The sequence below is a fragment of the Heterodontus francisci genome, chromosome 15, assembly GCF_036365525.1.
Source record: "Heterodontus francisci isolate sHetFra1 chromosome 15, sHetFra1.hap1, whole genome shotgun sequence".
In the NCBI taxonomy this organism is placed as follows: Eukaryota; Metazoa; Chordata; class Chondrichthyes; order Heterodontiformes; family Heterodontidae; genus Heterodontus; species Heterodontus francisci.
The window spans coordinates 65,003,115-65,019,680 of NC_090385.1; the positions used below are offsets into that span (position 1 = coordinate 65,003,115).

Consider the following 16,566-nt stretch of genomic DNA (forward strand, 5'->3'; position numbering starts at 1 on the left):
ATAGGTCTAGGAAACTCGAGTAGTTCTTTGGATGCAGGGTGGGGCTATGTAAATGAGTGGTAAAGTGTTTCAACAAACTTATCTTGTAAGCAGCTTAATGGTTGAAGAAATTTACATGTAACCATGTTTTAGCAAAAGACCAATTTGACACACTGATTTCCTTGGAAAAACCCTTGCAAAGGGTTCGTGTCAAAATTTTCCAGGAAATTCCAGGTAAATGTTTCGATTGATTTCAAATGGAACAAACATTATAAAATTGAAGAGTTATGGGACAAACAGATTTCATAATCAAAAATCAGGATTTCAGCACAATTCATGATGGTACTTTTGATTCTAACTGACATGCTTATATTTGGGTAGTCTTATGCCACTTAGGTCATCAGCTCTCATAATAAAAGTTGAGACATGGTACTGCTTTTGATTGCAGAATATTCTATTGGGAACTATTGCTGCAGCTGAATCTTGAACACTTTACTGATCTTTCAAATACAAATTTGATCACCTGAACATTTAAACTGTATTAAATTTGCCCTATATCTCCACATAAGGACCAGCACTATCATATCTGTCAGTAATCGCAAATTTGAAGTAATAATGCGTGTCTTGGAGCCTGACTCTACCAACATTTACTGCAATTTCTCTCACAAACGGCACCTGTGAATTGATGCACTTACTGTAGATACAATATAATTTGCTATATTCAATGCCTACAAAACTGATAGAATCTTGCCAATTCAGGCCCCTCATGATCAAACAGAATTGTTCATGTCGACAGGTTTATATCTTGGCAGAGCCCAGCTCTGTGAAAACACTACCTGGAGAAAAATTTGGAACATTATGTATCCTGAAACGAAGTGCATGCATTGAGCAAAATCAGAGGGGATAAGCGAGAAGATGTAGTTTCATTTGGATAATTAACAGCAAAATGGATGCGGACCAACAAAAAAGGAAAGGAAGGGAATGAGACAATAATGAAAAATTACCTAACATTTATCTTGAATAATCTCTGCATTTCACATGACTTTTAAGTAGGCAACATAAAGATGGTCAGTCACAAACACTAATTAATGCCTATGTACAGAACCATGTTCTTCAGTTTATGAAATGTGACACTTATTTCATTTATTTGTTTTAGTTGCTTGAACTGCTCCATAATCTAATTATGAAAGTAGCCAAAGTTGCAATGGTCTTTGAATTTTTATAAGTTCAGCAGGGGGAATTAAGCACATCATGTTTTAATTTAAAAGAAATCTGAAGGAACAACATCTGAACCACACAAGAAACCCTATTCAGAGCACATAAATATAACACTGGCATGATTTTTGTAACATTTTAATCACTTGTGTTTACATAAGCATTAAATGAGGTGTATTTTCACAGGTTATTGCACAGTATATGTTTTTGATATTGGATACATTACTCATGGAAAATAGTACCTTGATCTGCAAAACATCTGCTGTTCCATCACATATCATTACAGACCTATTTGATTTTCCACTGAGAAAATTGTTTGCACCTGCCACTGCTTTCTGAAGTATATTCATAACATAACATTAGCACTTAATATTTTTTCCAGTAAACAACATTTCAAAATGTTGAATGGTTCGTACATTTCTTGTCAAAAGAAATATTTTCCACCATTTATCATGAATGCGCTCTGCCCAATTCCTTAGGCAGCAGTATTACGGTGATAAAAATGTTCCAGTAAACCAAGCAGTAGCTTTGATTTCATATACTTGAATTGTCTTCAGACAGCAACACGTTTTTAACAAAACTTATTTCAATATTTGCTCCCCTGACCTTGTCCTGAAGACAGACAACCATTTGCTTTTAATTAGTGTCAACAGACCTCAACATTCGTCTTTATTTTTGAGGGGGGGGGGGGGGGGGGGGTCAGTGGAAGGTAAGAGGAAATAGTAGCAGCAGGTGGATGAAATAGATCCATTTGTCAGGAGTGCTTTATTTAATAGAACATAGCATTTGCTTAGATCAAAGTTACTGAAAGGTTGCCTGCTGAATTAGAATGCTCAATTGTGCTTGCGTGTTGCATTGTGTAAAGGGTGCCCTCTATAATCCCACTGTATAATATAGTAACACTATTTTTCAGTTTGCTTTGATACAATTTGGGAATACCATCCATGGTCATTTAAAAACATAAATTATTCTGCATCCTTTGGCATTTCTGTCCCATTATTACATTTCAGTGTTTCAGTGTCAGGGTTGGACATTTCTGATTCTCTGTCCATTTCATTAAAGTCCAATGATTCACTGGCTTCTACCACTTTATCGCTCCAATCTTCTGTGGGATCAGATTCGGTGTTTGGATTTTCTTTTACTTCAGCTGCTTCTGATTCTGTGGGAGTTCCAAAACCAGCTTTTTCTGGTTGCGTGCCATCACTATCATAGATAATGTCTTCAGGGTTTGGAGCAGCAGGACAAAACTCTTCCCCAGGATAGAGCTGGAGAAAAATATCTTCCGCCTAGTGAAAAGAGACAGCAAGAAGGTACTGTGAACATTGATCTGAACGAACACTGAACAAAATCATTAGTATGAAAGAATACAATTATAAATGCTGATTACCTCAGTGCATAAATAGTGCCCAGTATGATAGAGTGAGCTTGTGTTTATATAACATCTTTCATCACCTTAGGATGCTCCAAAGTACTTCACAGCCAATTAAGTACTTTTGAAGTTGTAATGTTGGAAAATGCAGCAGCCATTTTTTGCATACAAGGTTCCACAAATAGCAGTGACATTAATGACCCGATTATCTGTCTCAAATGTTCCCCAGGTTACTGGAAGAACTACCCCGGTCCTAGAAAGTGCCATGTGATATTTCATGTCCACCTGAGGAGGCAAACAGGGTCTCTGTTTAGTGTCTCATCTGAAAGACAGCATTTCCCGACAGTGCGGCACTCCCTCAGAAGTAAAGTGAAGGGTCAGCCCAGATTACATGATCAAGTCTCTGGACTGCACTTAAATCTATCACCTTTGGACTCGGTTGATACCAGTGACGTGAAGCAAAATGACTGGAAAGGTTTTTGAATGTGTCGCTGATCTACGCTTAGCTGAGCCAGATGGTAGTAGAGATGTTTTATTTATTCTCAGCACCACTGTGGTGTCAATGGGACAAAGCTGGGAGAGAAGAGCCAAGGTTCCCGCTACCAATTGCTATTTAGCAACACCCACTGAAAACTCTTTGCTTCATAATAAAAATAGCCTGCTGACGATCAATGGCCAGATTTACACAAAGAATTGGGCAAGATATTAGAGGGAAGTCAGCACTCAGGGAACCATAAACCAGCATTCAAGAAAGGCAAGGTTGGGGGTGGGGGGGGATGGGTGTGCTGAGGGGGAAGATATGCATACATGAAATTTATCTCACTAGAAATATTCCAAACTTTATATTAACATTAGTTGAAGGGATCTTTCCAAATATTAATATGGTGGCCCCAAATCTTTATTTGTTGACCTCACAAATTTGTTGAAAATAAATTCACAACTCTGTTTGGCACCTGAGAGGCTCCTCAAAGTGTCTTTATAAATCAAACAGTGAATTCTTTGAGGATGTGCGCTGTGTTTACATAGCAGCACAGAAGATAGGAGTGTGGACTTAGAGGGTAAGATTAGGAGGGGTGATGAAAACCTTAACCAAAGAGATGAGTTTTAAGGAGGGTCTTTAAAGGAGGAGAGAGATAGCTGCAGATGTAAAAAAATTTTATTGCATGAGTTCAAGAGTTAAAGCAACTAAAGGTACAGTTGTTAACGATGGGCAAAAGGAAGAGTGGATGCAGAGTAGATTTAACTCAGAGGTTTGGAAAAAATGGGGACGGGTAGGGGTGGAGGACATTCCAGATAGGGAGGGGTAAAGCAGTGGAGAGAGAGATCTTAAGATTGAGAACTATAAATTTCAGATATTGTAAGACTGGGAGCTAATGTAGGTCAGCAAGGATATGGAATATGGGTGCAAGATAGAATATGGGCAGCAAAGTTTTTGATGAGCTGAAGTTTACAGAGGGTGGGGTTTGGGAAGCCAGCCAGTAGAGCTGGAGGTGACAAAGGCATGAATGAGGCTTTCAGTGGTGGATGGATAAGGTAAGGGCAGAATTAGGCAGTGTCGTCAAGATGAAAGTAGGTGATCTTGGTATGAATAGGATGCGGTGGGAACTCAGCATACATGCAAACAGGATACTGAAGTTGCTAACAGTTTCATGCCGCACAAGACAGTGGCCAAGAATAGAGTGGAGTCAATGTGAGCATGTGCTGTTTGTGGCTAAGCCTGAAGATGGCAATCACAACCTTCTCATTATTTAGCTTAAGAATGAATGTTAAGACAGTCAGAAAAAATGGCAGCAGAGGAATGGAGAGATATGAAGAGGCAGAGCTCAGCATCATTAGGGTATAGGGTGAAGCTGACTTCATATCTACAGAGATGTCACGAGGAAGAAGAATGGCCAAGGATACCCACTGGTAGAAATGCTCTGGCTATGATTGGGTAGTTAAGAGTGGAACCATGTAAGGGCAATCCCACCAAGCTAGGCAATGGAGGAGAGGTGTAGGAGGAGGAGGATGGTGTTTCAACTGTCTCTCAGCCAGCTACTTAAATGCCAGCAGCGAGCAGCAATAGAGACAACTATAATTTTTCCCACCGGCAATCATTCACTGTACACGTAGTCATTTTCATACCTATCAATCCTGTAGCATGCCTAAATCGTAAGGGTTATTTCAGAAACCTAAAAATGGTACTTGATCCACACTAGACAATTTTGCATTCTAATGCAGAGACGTGTATGATATTTTCATCTCTGAAGTAATCAAGCATGCTTTGAAGGGTAAGGATGAAAGAAAGTCTGGCTCCTCAGAGATATGGGGCCCAATTATATTCCATTCAAAACCTGCCCACTTGCACAGAGTTAAAACCAGGCCCGGGAACTCTAATGCTTTTGTTTCTAATAGCGCCTTTGCAAAATCACATTATACAGGTGGACAACAGATACAAAAAGCACTTGAGGAAAACTATGCCTTCACTGAGCAGTCATTTGGGGTACCAAGGCCAAGCACTTGGACCATATGCAGCTGAATGTTGGAACAGAATGGCAAGGGTGCAAAGCAACTAACAGTAGGAGACAAACCACTACAGGCAGAACACACAAATAAGAGAATAAAAGCAAAATACTGCAGATGCGAGAAATCTGAAATAAAAACAAGAAATTCTGGAAATACTCAGCAGGTCTGGCAGCATCTGTGGAGAGAGAAGCAGAGTTAACGCTTCAGGTCAGGTGACTTACCTGAAACGTCAACTCTGCTTCTCTCTCCACAGATGCTGCCAGATCTGCTGAGTACTTCCAGAATTTCTTGTTTGTATAACACAAAGAGGAGATTCTGGTTCAGTTCTTCCACTGAGCTCCAAACTTGTACATATTAATCATAGAACTGCTAGCTTCTTCACCTGTTTAGTGCACAACATTGCACATATTTTACCTTTTGACAATTAACTTCCTGCAGATTAAAGATGGCAAAACGTGTTTAAAGTAAATACATTTTGTTTAGTGTTTCATTGTATGTTTTTGCAGTTTCGATTTCACCTTTGGCACTAAAAACTTCTGTCTACTGCTGGTTTGCATACTACCCAAGTTGAAGGAATGCTGCTTCAGAGTGGTTACACAGCCAACTGCAGGAGATATGCAAATTCACTTTGTAGATACCAATAACCTTAATACAATAAAATTTCCCAGCCCCACTGATATTTTTACAGCCATCCTACATCACACCCTGCATCCTGAACCCAAACTGCTGCAGTCTCTATTTGCTTTAATCATACTGTTCGGCACTGCACAGAAAGGCCCACACCATCCAAGCTCCAGTCATCTTTTTTAAACTCTTTTTCTTGATCTTAAAAACACCCATAATGGCTCCTTAACTTTTCAAATAAAAAGCTCCCCAACTGCTCTTTGACCACCACCCCCAATTTCCCTTTCTAAATTTCTCACTTGCCTTTTTTGTAATCAGTCTATTCTTTTATACCCCCCTCTGCCACCACTCTTCAACCTGAATTGTAAATTTTAAAGAGACACCCACTGTTTAACACCAAATTATGCTCTGCATTTTGTAATTCTCAGACAACCCAAACTCTCATTCTCCCTCATGCTCTTCAATACCCAAACAGGTCTTCAAGTACCACGGTCAGTGGTATGGAAGATTTACTGTAACTGATAAAATTAATCAATCTTAAATAAAGTATTCGATAACAGTTATCATAAACAGAAAGCATAATGCAAGTTATTAGATTTTTATACTAGAATATGAAAAACATTTCTGCTATCTACAGGACGCTGGGTTCAATTTCCCAGTGGAGTTAAAACAATTTTAAGTTTCACCTTGGCTTCATTAGCAGCATTTGTCTAATTCAAAAACATTGTGGCTTCAAGCCCTACTGCAGCATTTGAACACAATCAATGCTTCCATTTCAGTGCTGTTGTGATGAAGTGCTGCATTGTCAAAGGTGTTGTCTATCAGATAAGATGTTAAACCAAGACAGGTGAGACTATTCAGGTGGATCCCAAGGGATCCCATGACACTATTCAAAGAACAGTTCTCTCAGGGTGCAGCCCAAAGCTTATCCCTCAACGAACAGTAACAAACAAGATCAACTAACCATTTATTTCATTTTGTTTAACTTTAACATATGCAAATTGACTGCTATAATTGCTTTCTAAACTGTGATGACACATGAGAAAAGTAATTCCATGGCATTTAATTCCCTTTGGCACATTCTGAAAGGGGGAAAGGCACAACGTAAACATTTTATTTTTGATCATTTTGATTTCATTCTACCTGCTTAACAGACTGCTCAAATCCAAGAGCAGCATCGGGTCCACAACAGACAAATACATTACTGGGAAGGCCTTCGTATGTACTTCGGTCAATTGGTGATGTATCTCTCATGTTGAAATATAAAGCCCAAAGCACTTCAGGTTTCTCTGCCACTTCACATTCAATACAATCTGAAAGTAAAAAAATCATGTTTGCAGTCAAACAGATCATCTCACATACAGGTAAAAAGTACATCAGAAGGGCCTGACATTATCTGAAGGCAACATAATAAATCTAAACCATAACATTTAAGATTATTTAAAAACAGAATGTAAACCCCACAAAACAGTAAAATACTACAATATGGTCAGAGAGGAACTACATATTGACTAATGTTCCTTTGCCAGAAATTGCAATGAAGTAGATGCATCATAGATGAAATTATGTCACTGTCAATCTTTTCATAAAGTGCTAAATATTTACAGGAAATTGAAATTTAAATTGGTCTATGAAATGAAAATAGATTTCAAATATGCAAAATTGCAAATAAATGACAACTTTAGATTTTAGAATACTATACACAACCATCTCACTGGAATAATAATGGTAATTGCCAGTGCTCGTCAACCAAGAGGAAACTTGCTCCAATATCCATGGAGGGGCCAGGGAAGAGAGGTTTAAGGAAGGAGCTGATAGTACGGAATAGAAGCCAAGATTATCTCTATTTCCCAGGATCATCCTGGAGTAATAAATGCTTTTATTGATGGCCATGGTAGAGCTTGATATGGTCAGTCAGGTCTAGAAATAAATGGCTAAGTCAGTTGTGTGCAAGAATGTTTAACTTGTGCTCTTAAAAATGAAGAGAAGAAAACAACCAGGTTGGCAGACAGAAAAGGATTTGCTGGGGACAAAAATAAGGCAGTGGCTTAGCAAATCAACTACGTATTATTGTAATCAATGGAGGCCAAAACACTAGGCAGTTGAGTGTGCAAAAGTGCAGTTTTAAGTTACTTAGTGTAAACTTGGAAGTGAAGCTGGATAGAGGTGAATATTATGTGGATGGTGTGGGATACAAGGAAGTTATCAGAGATAGGAAATAGGAGTAAAGTGGCCTAAGGAGATGACCAGCTCAGCAGGATGGCCATGAATATAGGTGGGTGTATATATGGAGAGAGAGAGCCCAAGGAGCAGTGTTGTGTGGAATGAGAAGGCGGGTAAGGAGGTTGGTGAGGTTACCCTGAGTAGGTAAGCTAGACAGAAAGGCCAATGGAAATATATTGGTAAAATGAGGGTTGCCACTTGTCAGGAAGCCACGCGCTTATTTAAGCCAAGGATGATGGTGGGGTGGAGGAAGACAGGAGCAGTGAAGATAGAGATTGAAATTGGAGGGGGCACGAACATGAAAGCAGAAAATAAAAAGTAGCATGACCAGCTGCAAGGGAGAGGAGCAGAGAAGAGCTTGAAAAAGAAAAGTCCTAGAAGGTGAAATTCAATGATAGCAGGGGTGAAAACTGCGTGGTAGTGAATCAACCACCAGTTATACAGCCTGTCCAATTTACCTTTCCATTAAAGTCACTGGAAAGAAAATCAAGCAAGGTGTATAACGGGCTGTCGCTGTCACCACCCAATTTTATCACCCTGCCGAGGTCAAATTTCATTCCCCCAGGTTTCTCAAAAAATGAAGAAAAACTACATTTTCCATTCCCTTTTGAGGGCAAATATACTCTGTGGAGACCGAATGAGCTGCCTGAAGATGAAGATTACCATGGATAGAGATCCAGCAGTGAAAACATCACTGACCTTCCCACAGTGATGGTGAAACTTTCATTGAAAATACAAATGAGGAGAAAAACCTGGGTGTGTTTGTGCTTTCATGTTCATTTTCTATTCACAAAAAATTAACTGCCACCCTGTGTATAATACACTAAAAAATGTAAATAGCAGAAACAATCAGAATGGAGTGACTACACACAACTATAGATGAAGGTTTTAGTACAAATAGGGAAAAATACCAAAGGAAGACCACCATAAAGGAAGTATCAAATGTCTAAATCAGCACATAACCACTTGAGCGTGTACATAACTTGGATCTTAATTTTACCATCTCGCTGCTGTTGATCCACTGGGAATTTTGCATCTCGTTTGTATTCTACATACTACAACTTCTGAAATGTCTCTTCACACATCGTGCAAGAGAATACAATTCAAGGCACGGTTATATTTACTTAATTTCATTTAATACCAGCTTAACATCAAAACTTTATTCAATACAGAAGGGCCTATACTGCTTTTTTCCGAATCCACAACTTCCTCTTTTAAAGCTAAAGCAATATATCTTAATGCTACTGCTTTCTGTTCAAAAGTGCATGGCTTTTCTTCTTTGTAGTTTTACTTCAGTAGAAATAGAGTCCTCTCTTTCAGGTGCCTTTGTCTTTTTGACCTGCTATGGCCTAGTGCTCACCTGATCTGGTGATTCGTCCTCAATGGCTCTAATAGAATCTGCTCTGACATTTTAATTAAAATACTGCCACTGCCACACACACTGCAATCACAGGCAGATGATAAAAAGCGCAATGTACCAGGTGAAGACTCGTGCATGCAGCATTTTGGAGCAGAACTGCACCTGATGTTCCTTGTTATTAGCTCTGGCATGTGAACAAAAGAATTTCAATTATGCTTTAAGTAATGTAAATGATAGATAAAACTTTTCTTCTTTGAAAATGGGCTGGAAGTCTTACATTCACATCAATCCATATAACATGGCAAACATTAGAAGGCATAACATAGTTGACTAATTTTTGCACAGAATTTGAACCAGACCTTTGTTGATTGCTTTAACCTTTACAGCATAGGTAAACTAAAAATACCATCCAAACCTAAATTTTCAATGCTTGTGTTTTCTCTTGCAGTTGAAAAATTTACAATTCAAAAGGGAACATGATCTCAAAGTATCCCAGAATCTGCAGCGATTTCTAGCTTAATCTGCAGGTTCAGCAAAACAACCATTCTACGCTATCAAACTGGAATTATGAACCCTGATGATTGTTTTTGGGTTCGGAATGGGGAATACAAATTTCTGACGGATAAAATGCACCATTCCAAATTATAGAATCATAGAATGATAGAACACAGGAGGTGGACATCCGGCCCATCGTTCCTGTGCCAACTCTTTCAAAGAGCTATCCAATGAGTTCCACTCCCTTGCTCTTTTCTGTATTAGTTTAATGAGCACGCCGTCTATATCCTTTTCTCAAAGCAACTCAACACTAAACACTAAAATGATGTTTGGAATTTAAAATACTGATCGGTTCAGTTTATCCTTTAGCTTTTAAGATCTTGGACTAGAGTTTAGCTTGGTAACAGAAACTGAAATAAAAACACACCATCGACTGCTTTTGTCAGGGTGACAAAATAATTATTCCTGACAATCACAATGCAACTAGAATTAATATGAGTCAGCAGCAAAAAAATAACTTAAATCTCCAGTTCAGCAGTTTCAGCTTAATTAAATGGTTGTCAAGGTTATGAACAATAAAAGTTAGAAAAGCATCATATTTTGTAAATGCATTTCTGGAACACTCGTTAATGCTGTGCTATTGACAGTAACTGGGTCCAAGTAGTAGATGCACACAATGCATAATTTAACATTATGTAAAATTACAGGATGCAAAGTGGTAATAGGAGAAAGATGGCTTAGAGGATAAGAGGCCAGAACTCTCAAAAAAGAGTAGCTTTGACTTTTTTGCTTACTTGTGGAGGAACATTGTTACGACAGAGGCAGCAGCAATGTACTATCAATTCAGTCCCATTATTCCACAAGTCGCAGCATATTATTAAAGTTTTCCCACCCAACTGGAAAACAGCCAAATTAAGGACTCTAGTAATTAACAGACCAAATAAGGTATCTTTAGACAACAAATTAACTATTTATTTAAAAACTACATCTTAAACACCATTAAGATACACCTCTTTTGGGCCTCCTTATCTCGAGAGACAATGGATACGCGCCTGGAGGTGGTCAGTGGTTTGTGAAGCAGCACCTGGAGTGGCTATAAAGGCCAATTCTGGAGTGACAGGCTCTTCCACAGGTGCTGCAGAGAAATTTGTTTGTTGGGGCTGTTGCACAGTTGGCTCTCCCCTTGCGCCTCTGTCTTTTTTCCTGCCAACTACTAAGTCTCCTCGACTCGCCACAATTTAGCCCTGTCTTTATGGCTGCCCGCCAAATAAGGTATCTTTAGACAACAAATTAACTATTTATTTAAAAACTACATCTTAAACACCATTAAGATACACCTATGTCTACTAAAGACCTTATAACTTATTTTAATCTAACTCCCCCATTCTCTGTCAAAAATCAATGGTAAACCACTTTTTAAAAAAATTTTTAAACATTAGCTGTTTAAGAATAAATAACTGGGTTGTTAGTCTTTGTGGGTTACGTTCCTGATGGGTGAGGTACCCTAGTGTAAAAATATTCAAATGCCACTCAAAGACTGCACGCAGATTTGATGAAATAGTCTCTTAATAGATAGGTATTCAAAACACTTTAGCTGCAGCAGGCATCACACAGTTCTTTCAACGAAGAGCACAGCAATAAGTCTACTTGAATTTTAAAACCAACAGTCTCCCAGTCGAAACTTTACTGCGAATTCCAGCAAAGGCAATCAGTCAAGAGAGATTCAATCTCGAAGCAAAGATTTATTAGATTGGAAGTAAAGAAAAGGAATTTTGCTACCACCAGCAATACAAATGGTCTCTTCAAAGGTTTTTTTTCCTCCTTCAGCAATTAACACGGCCTGTAGCTCATAGCAGAATTTCTGCTGAGAAATACACAGCTCTTTCCTCCAATAAGCATGCTTTGCTAGTCACGCTCTAAACTGGTTTTAACAGTTAAATTGAAACATTATACCATGTGACCTCCTCACTCCTGTTGGCACCTAGGTAACAAGTGCAGTGACACACTGTACTCAGAAATCTAAACTTCTCCCTCTCTGTCTTAAAGGTACACTGTTTCAAACAGAAGAGAAAAAAAATACAGTTCCATGACATCAATCACAACGTTCACTCTAAGCTTAATTGTGCAGTTAGTTTGAGATGGTTGCTTTGCTGTTCAGCTGCTGCTTCTTGGTCAAAAAAATTAAAAGGAGTACCAAGTATTAAGATGTTTTAGTTAATGAAAAAAGTGAAACTCTGGAAGCAAATTGTGAGAGGTTTAGTTTATACTTACAATCCATAATATATACAAGCACTACAAAAGAGCAAGATAAAAACGTGTGGTACCCAATAGTGGTGCCTGACACAAAATCATATCAGTTAGATCGTAATACAACAATTAGCCAATCTATTCATAAGCTATCATAACTAAACTGACAAGAACTTACACTCAGTCCCAGTTCACTGCGAAAATAAAAACTACTCAATGCTGAAATAGGGAATGGATCTGCCAGCACCTGAAATGAGAAAAGATGGGTGGGCTTCCAACTAAAGCAAAGGGTTGCCCAGCTGACAGTTTCTTTTTTCAGTTTTCAGCATTTCCTTTTTTCAATATTTCCTTTCAATTCCTGCTTCTGTTTAGATTTGAAAACCAATTCTGTGATGACAAACATATTGGAATTTCTCAATGTGTTATCATGTCTTCTTCCTGAATTTTAGTGCTTCATGTTCATTGAAGGCAGGGAAATGGATTACTTTTCATTTTTGGCTAGTCAGTAGATATTCACTGGTTTAGCTTACCACAGTCAGATAGCGAAGTACCTTCGATGCTTCTCCAACATGCCGAATCCCAAGCTTAGTACATACCAGTATGAGTTTTTAATTTCCTACAAGTACTTTTTTGTTTATACAGATCTAATACAGACACCATTTTCATGAAATATATATGGCTGAATTACAGCAATAATCATTCAGTAAGTTAATTATATTTGAATGATATTTACAAAAGGATGACTAAAGACAGGCAAGACAGAGGAGAAAAAAATGACTGAACACTACTGCAATAGCACGTCATTCTTTGGCAAATGTGTTCTCATTAAAATGTACCCAAAGCAACAATTATGACCCCAGGTGTTGTACATAATGTCTAGCTTTGGAGTGTGAAATGATTGCTTCATTATGTGCTTGAGTTATTGATGTGTTAGCATGTGTGATTACTGTAACGTCATGTCAGAAGCAAGCGACAGTTCATATTTAAGTAGTCAGGTTCTTGAATATTATCAGGTTTACTCTTCATATCTATTTCAAGATCATTAGTTTCGAGCTTCTAAAATTGTTTCCAACCTCGAGTGTATCACATTAACAGATAACCACTTTTTATATTACTCCTCATGCAATTATGTTTGATAATAATGAGACATTACTCAATAATATTTGCTTCTGATTAAAGGCCTCCGGAGACCAAATCTGAGTTTACAGTAAACCAGTATTTCAACAGTAAAACAGAAGTTATGTCATCAACACAAAAATAAGATTGAAAAAACATTGCAGAGATGCACTGCTCAGTATAGAATGGAGCCAGACAAACTAAAAAAAAACCCAGGTATGACCCATGGTCTATTCTAAGTTAGATGATTTCAGCTGCAGTGACAGCAGGGAAAACTCAACCAGGTTTCCTCCCATCAACCACTACCCGTAACTTCAACAGAATCCCAATTTATGCTCATTAACAGTGTTTCTGACGATCTTCTGTCGCAGCTATGGTGACCAATCCAGAGAACCTCTGGGGCAATACCCAATGTTGGTCTTCTGGCAAATCAGAATTTGTCTCCCAATGAGGCAGGAGGAGTTAATCCCCAAAATTCAAAAAAGACAAATTCACTAAGAAATAAACCAAAATAGAAATATGCTTCATGGAAAAAGTGTGGGGAGGAAGAGGAGCAAAAGAGATGTTGAACAGGGAGGAGTCAGTGGGATGCGAGAAGAAGAGTTGGGAGCAGAGGCAAAGAAAGAAAATAGCAGAATGGGAGACGACTTACTGGATGTTTCAGGGATTCTTCATATTCGCTGGCTAGTTGGATTTACTGCTTTTCTCTTTGTTTTTGAACTATTTACTCAACCCCTACATTCTTCTCTTCCTGCACTATTACCTGAGTCATAACTCTCCATGCTGCCCCCAAGGGTAGATGGTGAAAGGTCCCCCTCTATTTTCCATTTGCCCTATCCATTTTATTTAAAGAGGCTTTGTTTGCTTTTGAAATTAATTTTTTTAAAATTATGGACAGCGTATTGTAGCCAAATTTCCCCTCGATACAAAAGATAGGCGGGAAAACATGTTCATAGGAGGACAAGACTTTGCAAAGGGATACAGATATAGACAAATTAAGTGAGTCGCAAGAATTTGGCAGATGAATGCAGGAAAATGTGCCGTTATCCATGTTGGTAGGCAGAATAGAAAATTATCATTTCAATGGAGAGACTATAGAATGCAGTGGTACAGAGGGATCTGGATGTCCTTATACATGAAACACAAAAAGTTAGCATACAGATACAGAAAGTAATTCAGAAGGCAAATGGAATATTGGCCTTTATTGCAATATAAAAATAGGGAAATCTTGCTACAACGGTACAGGGTGTTGGTGAGATCACACCGAGAGTACCGTGTACAATTTTGGTTTCCTTATTTGAGGGATATACTTGCATTGGAGATAGTTCAGAGAAGGTTCACTGGATTGATTCTTGGAATGAAAGGGTTGTTTTATGAATAAAGGTTGAACAGATTAGGCCTATACTCCATTGGACTTGAGAAGAATGAGAGATGAACTTTGTGAAACATTAGATACTGAAGGGGCTGGACAGGGTAGATGCTGAGAGGAAGTTTCCCCTCATGGGGGAATCTAGAGCTAGGGGCATAGTTTCAGAATAAGGGGCCACCCACCTAAGACGGAGATGAGGAAGCATTTCTTCTCTCAGACTGTCATGAATTTTTGGAATTCTCTACCTCAGCATGTTGTGCAGACTGAGTCACTGAATATATTCAAGGCCGAGATAGATTTCTGAGCTATAGGGGAGTCAAGGGTTGAGTGGAACAGATAGGAAAGTGGAGTTGAGGCCAAGGTCAAATCAGCCATGAGCTTTACTGAATGGGAGAGCAGGCTCAAAGGGCCATATGACCCACTGCGGCTGGTATTTCTTATGTCCTTATGGGAAAGGACACACAAATCAGTGGGAAACCTCTCCACTGGTTGGAGTCATACCTAGCACAAAGGGAGATGATTGTGGTTGTTGGAGGTCAATCATCGCAGCTCCAGGGCATCATTGCAGGAGTTCCTCAGGCTAGAGTCCTAGGCCCAACCATCTTCAGCTGCTTCATCAATGACCTTCCTTCAATCATAAGGTCAGAAGTGGGGATATTCGCTGATGATTGCACAATGTTCAGCACCATTTACTCAGATACTGAAGCAGTCCATGTAGAAGTGCAGCAAGACCTGGACAATATCCAGGCTTGGGCTGATAAGTGGCAAGTAACATTTGCGCCACACAAGTGTCAGGCAACGACCATCTCCAACAAGAGTGAATCTAACCATCTTCCCTTGACATTCAATGGCATTATGATCGCAGAATCATCCACTATCAACATCCTGGAGGTTACCATTGACTAGAAACTGAATTGGAGTAGCCATTTAAATAGTGCGGCTACAAGAGCAGGTCAGAGGTGAGGAATCCTGCAGCAAGTAACTCACCTCCCGACTCCCCAAAGCCTGTTCACCATCTACAAGGCACAAGTCAGGAGTGCGATGGAATACTCTCCATTTTTCTGGATGGGTGCAGCTCCAACAACACTCAAGAAGCTTGGCACCCCATCCACAAATATTCACTCCCTTTACCACATTGGCAGCAGGTGCACCATCCACTAGATGCACTGCAGCAACGCACCAAGGCTCCTTAGACAGCACCTTCCAAACACGCGACCTCTACCACCTGGAAGGACAAGGGCAGTAGATGCATGGGAACACCACCACCTGCAAGCTCCCCTCCAAGCCACGCACCATCCTGACTTGGAACTAGATCACCATTCCTTCACAGTCGCTGGGTCAAAATCCTGGAACTCCCTTCCTAACAGCAATGTGGGTGTAGCTCACCACCACCACCTTCTCAAGGGCAATTAGGGATGGGCAATAAATGCCATCCTAGCCAGCAATGCCCACATCCCATGAATGAATAAAAAACTGCTATCACCAATTAGAATGGCCTACTTGCTTCATAATTTACCTTAAGGAAAATGAACTAAATTAGGACGAGGAAAGAGATATTCTCGTTCAACTTAATATGCTTCCTGAAGTTTACAGAGCACAATAGAATTATTGAAGAATTCTGACATTTTAGCATCTGCAGGAAAAGTGTTAGCATGGATTTTACATAGCACTAATGAGGAATGGATAAAAATTCTAGTCAATGACAGATAAGAAATCAATTCTGAAATCTGATGAAAATTTGGTAATGATTTTAAATTAAAACATCGTTGGCAGATAGAGTTGCAGAATACAAATGTCCACCCTGTAATGGCATGCGGAGATTAAAGTCTTCAGTTCTTACCAGTTTCTTCATTTTCACTGTGCTGGGCAAACAGTGTAGATACTACAGGTTCCAAGTCTTCTTTGGCAGTTCCATTTGATGGGCAAGTTAGGTGGACCAGATCTATTTTTAAAAAGTCAATTTAAAGGAACATATTACTAACATGAAACAAAATAGCAATGCTGAACAAGCAATTCAAGTGCTACCAAAAGAAACTTTCTGCACTGTAAAAAATCAAGTAATAT

General features: G+C 39.1%; 1 protein-coding gene across 2 annotated transcripts in view; it reads right to left on the bottom strand.

The window, feature by feature from the left end:
- Positions 1-1,316: 1,316 nt before the first annotated feature.
- Positions 1,317-16,566, bottom strand: part of chm (CHM Rab escort protein) — a 152,473-nt gene continuing 137,223 nt past the window's right edge. For both annotated transcript variants that reach the window (XM_068047686.1, XM_068047685.1), the window contains exons 13-15: positions 16,343-16,444; positions 6,836-7,005; positions 1,317-2,480 (exon numbers count right to left, since the gene is read on the bottom strand). In XM_068047686.1, coding sequence (XP_067903787.1) covers positions 2,160-2,480; positions 6,836-7,005; positions 16,343-16,444 — 593 coding nt within the window. In that variant the 3' untranslated portion in view covers positions 1,317-2,159. The remainder of the gene's footprint in view (positions 2,481-6,835; positions 7,006-16,342; positions 16,445-16,566) is intronic.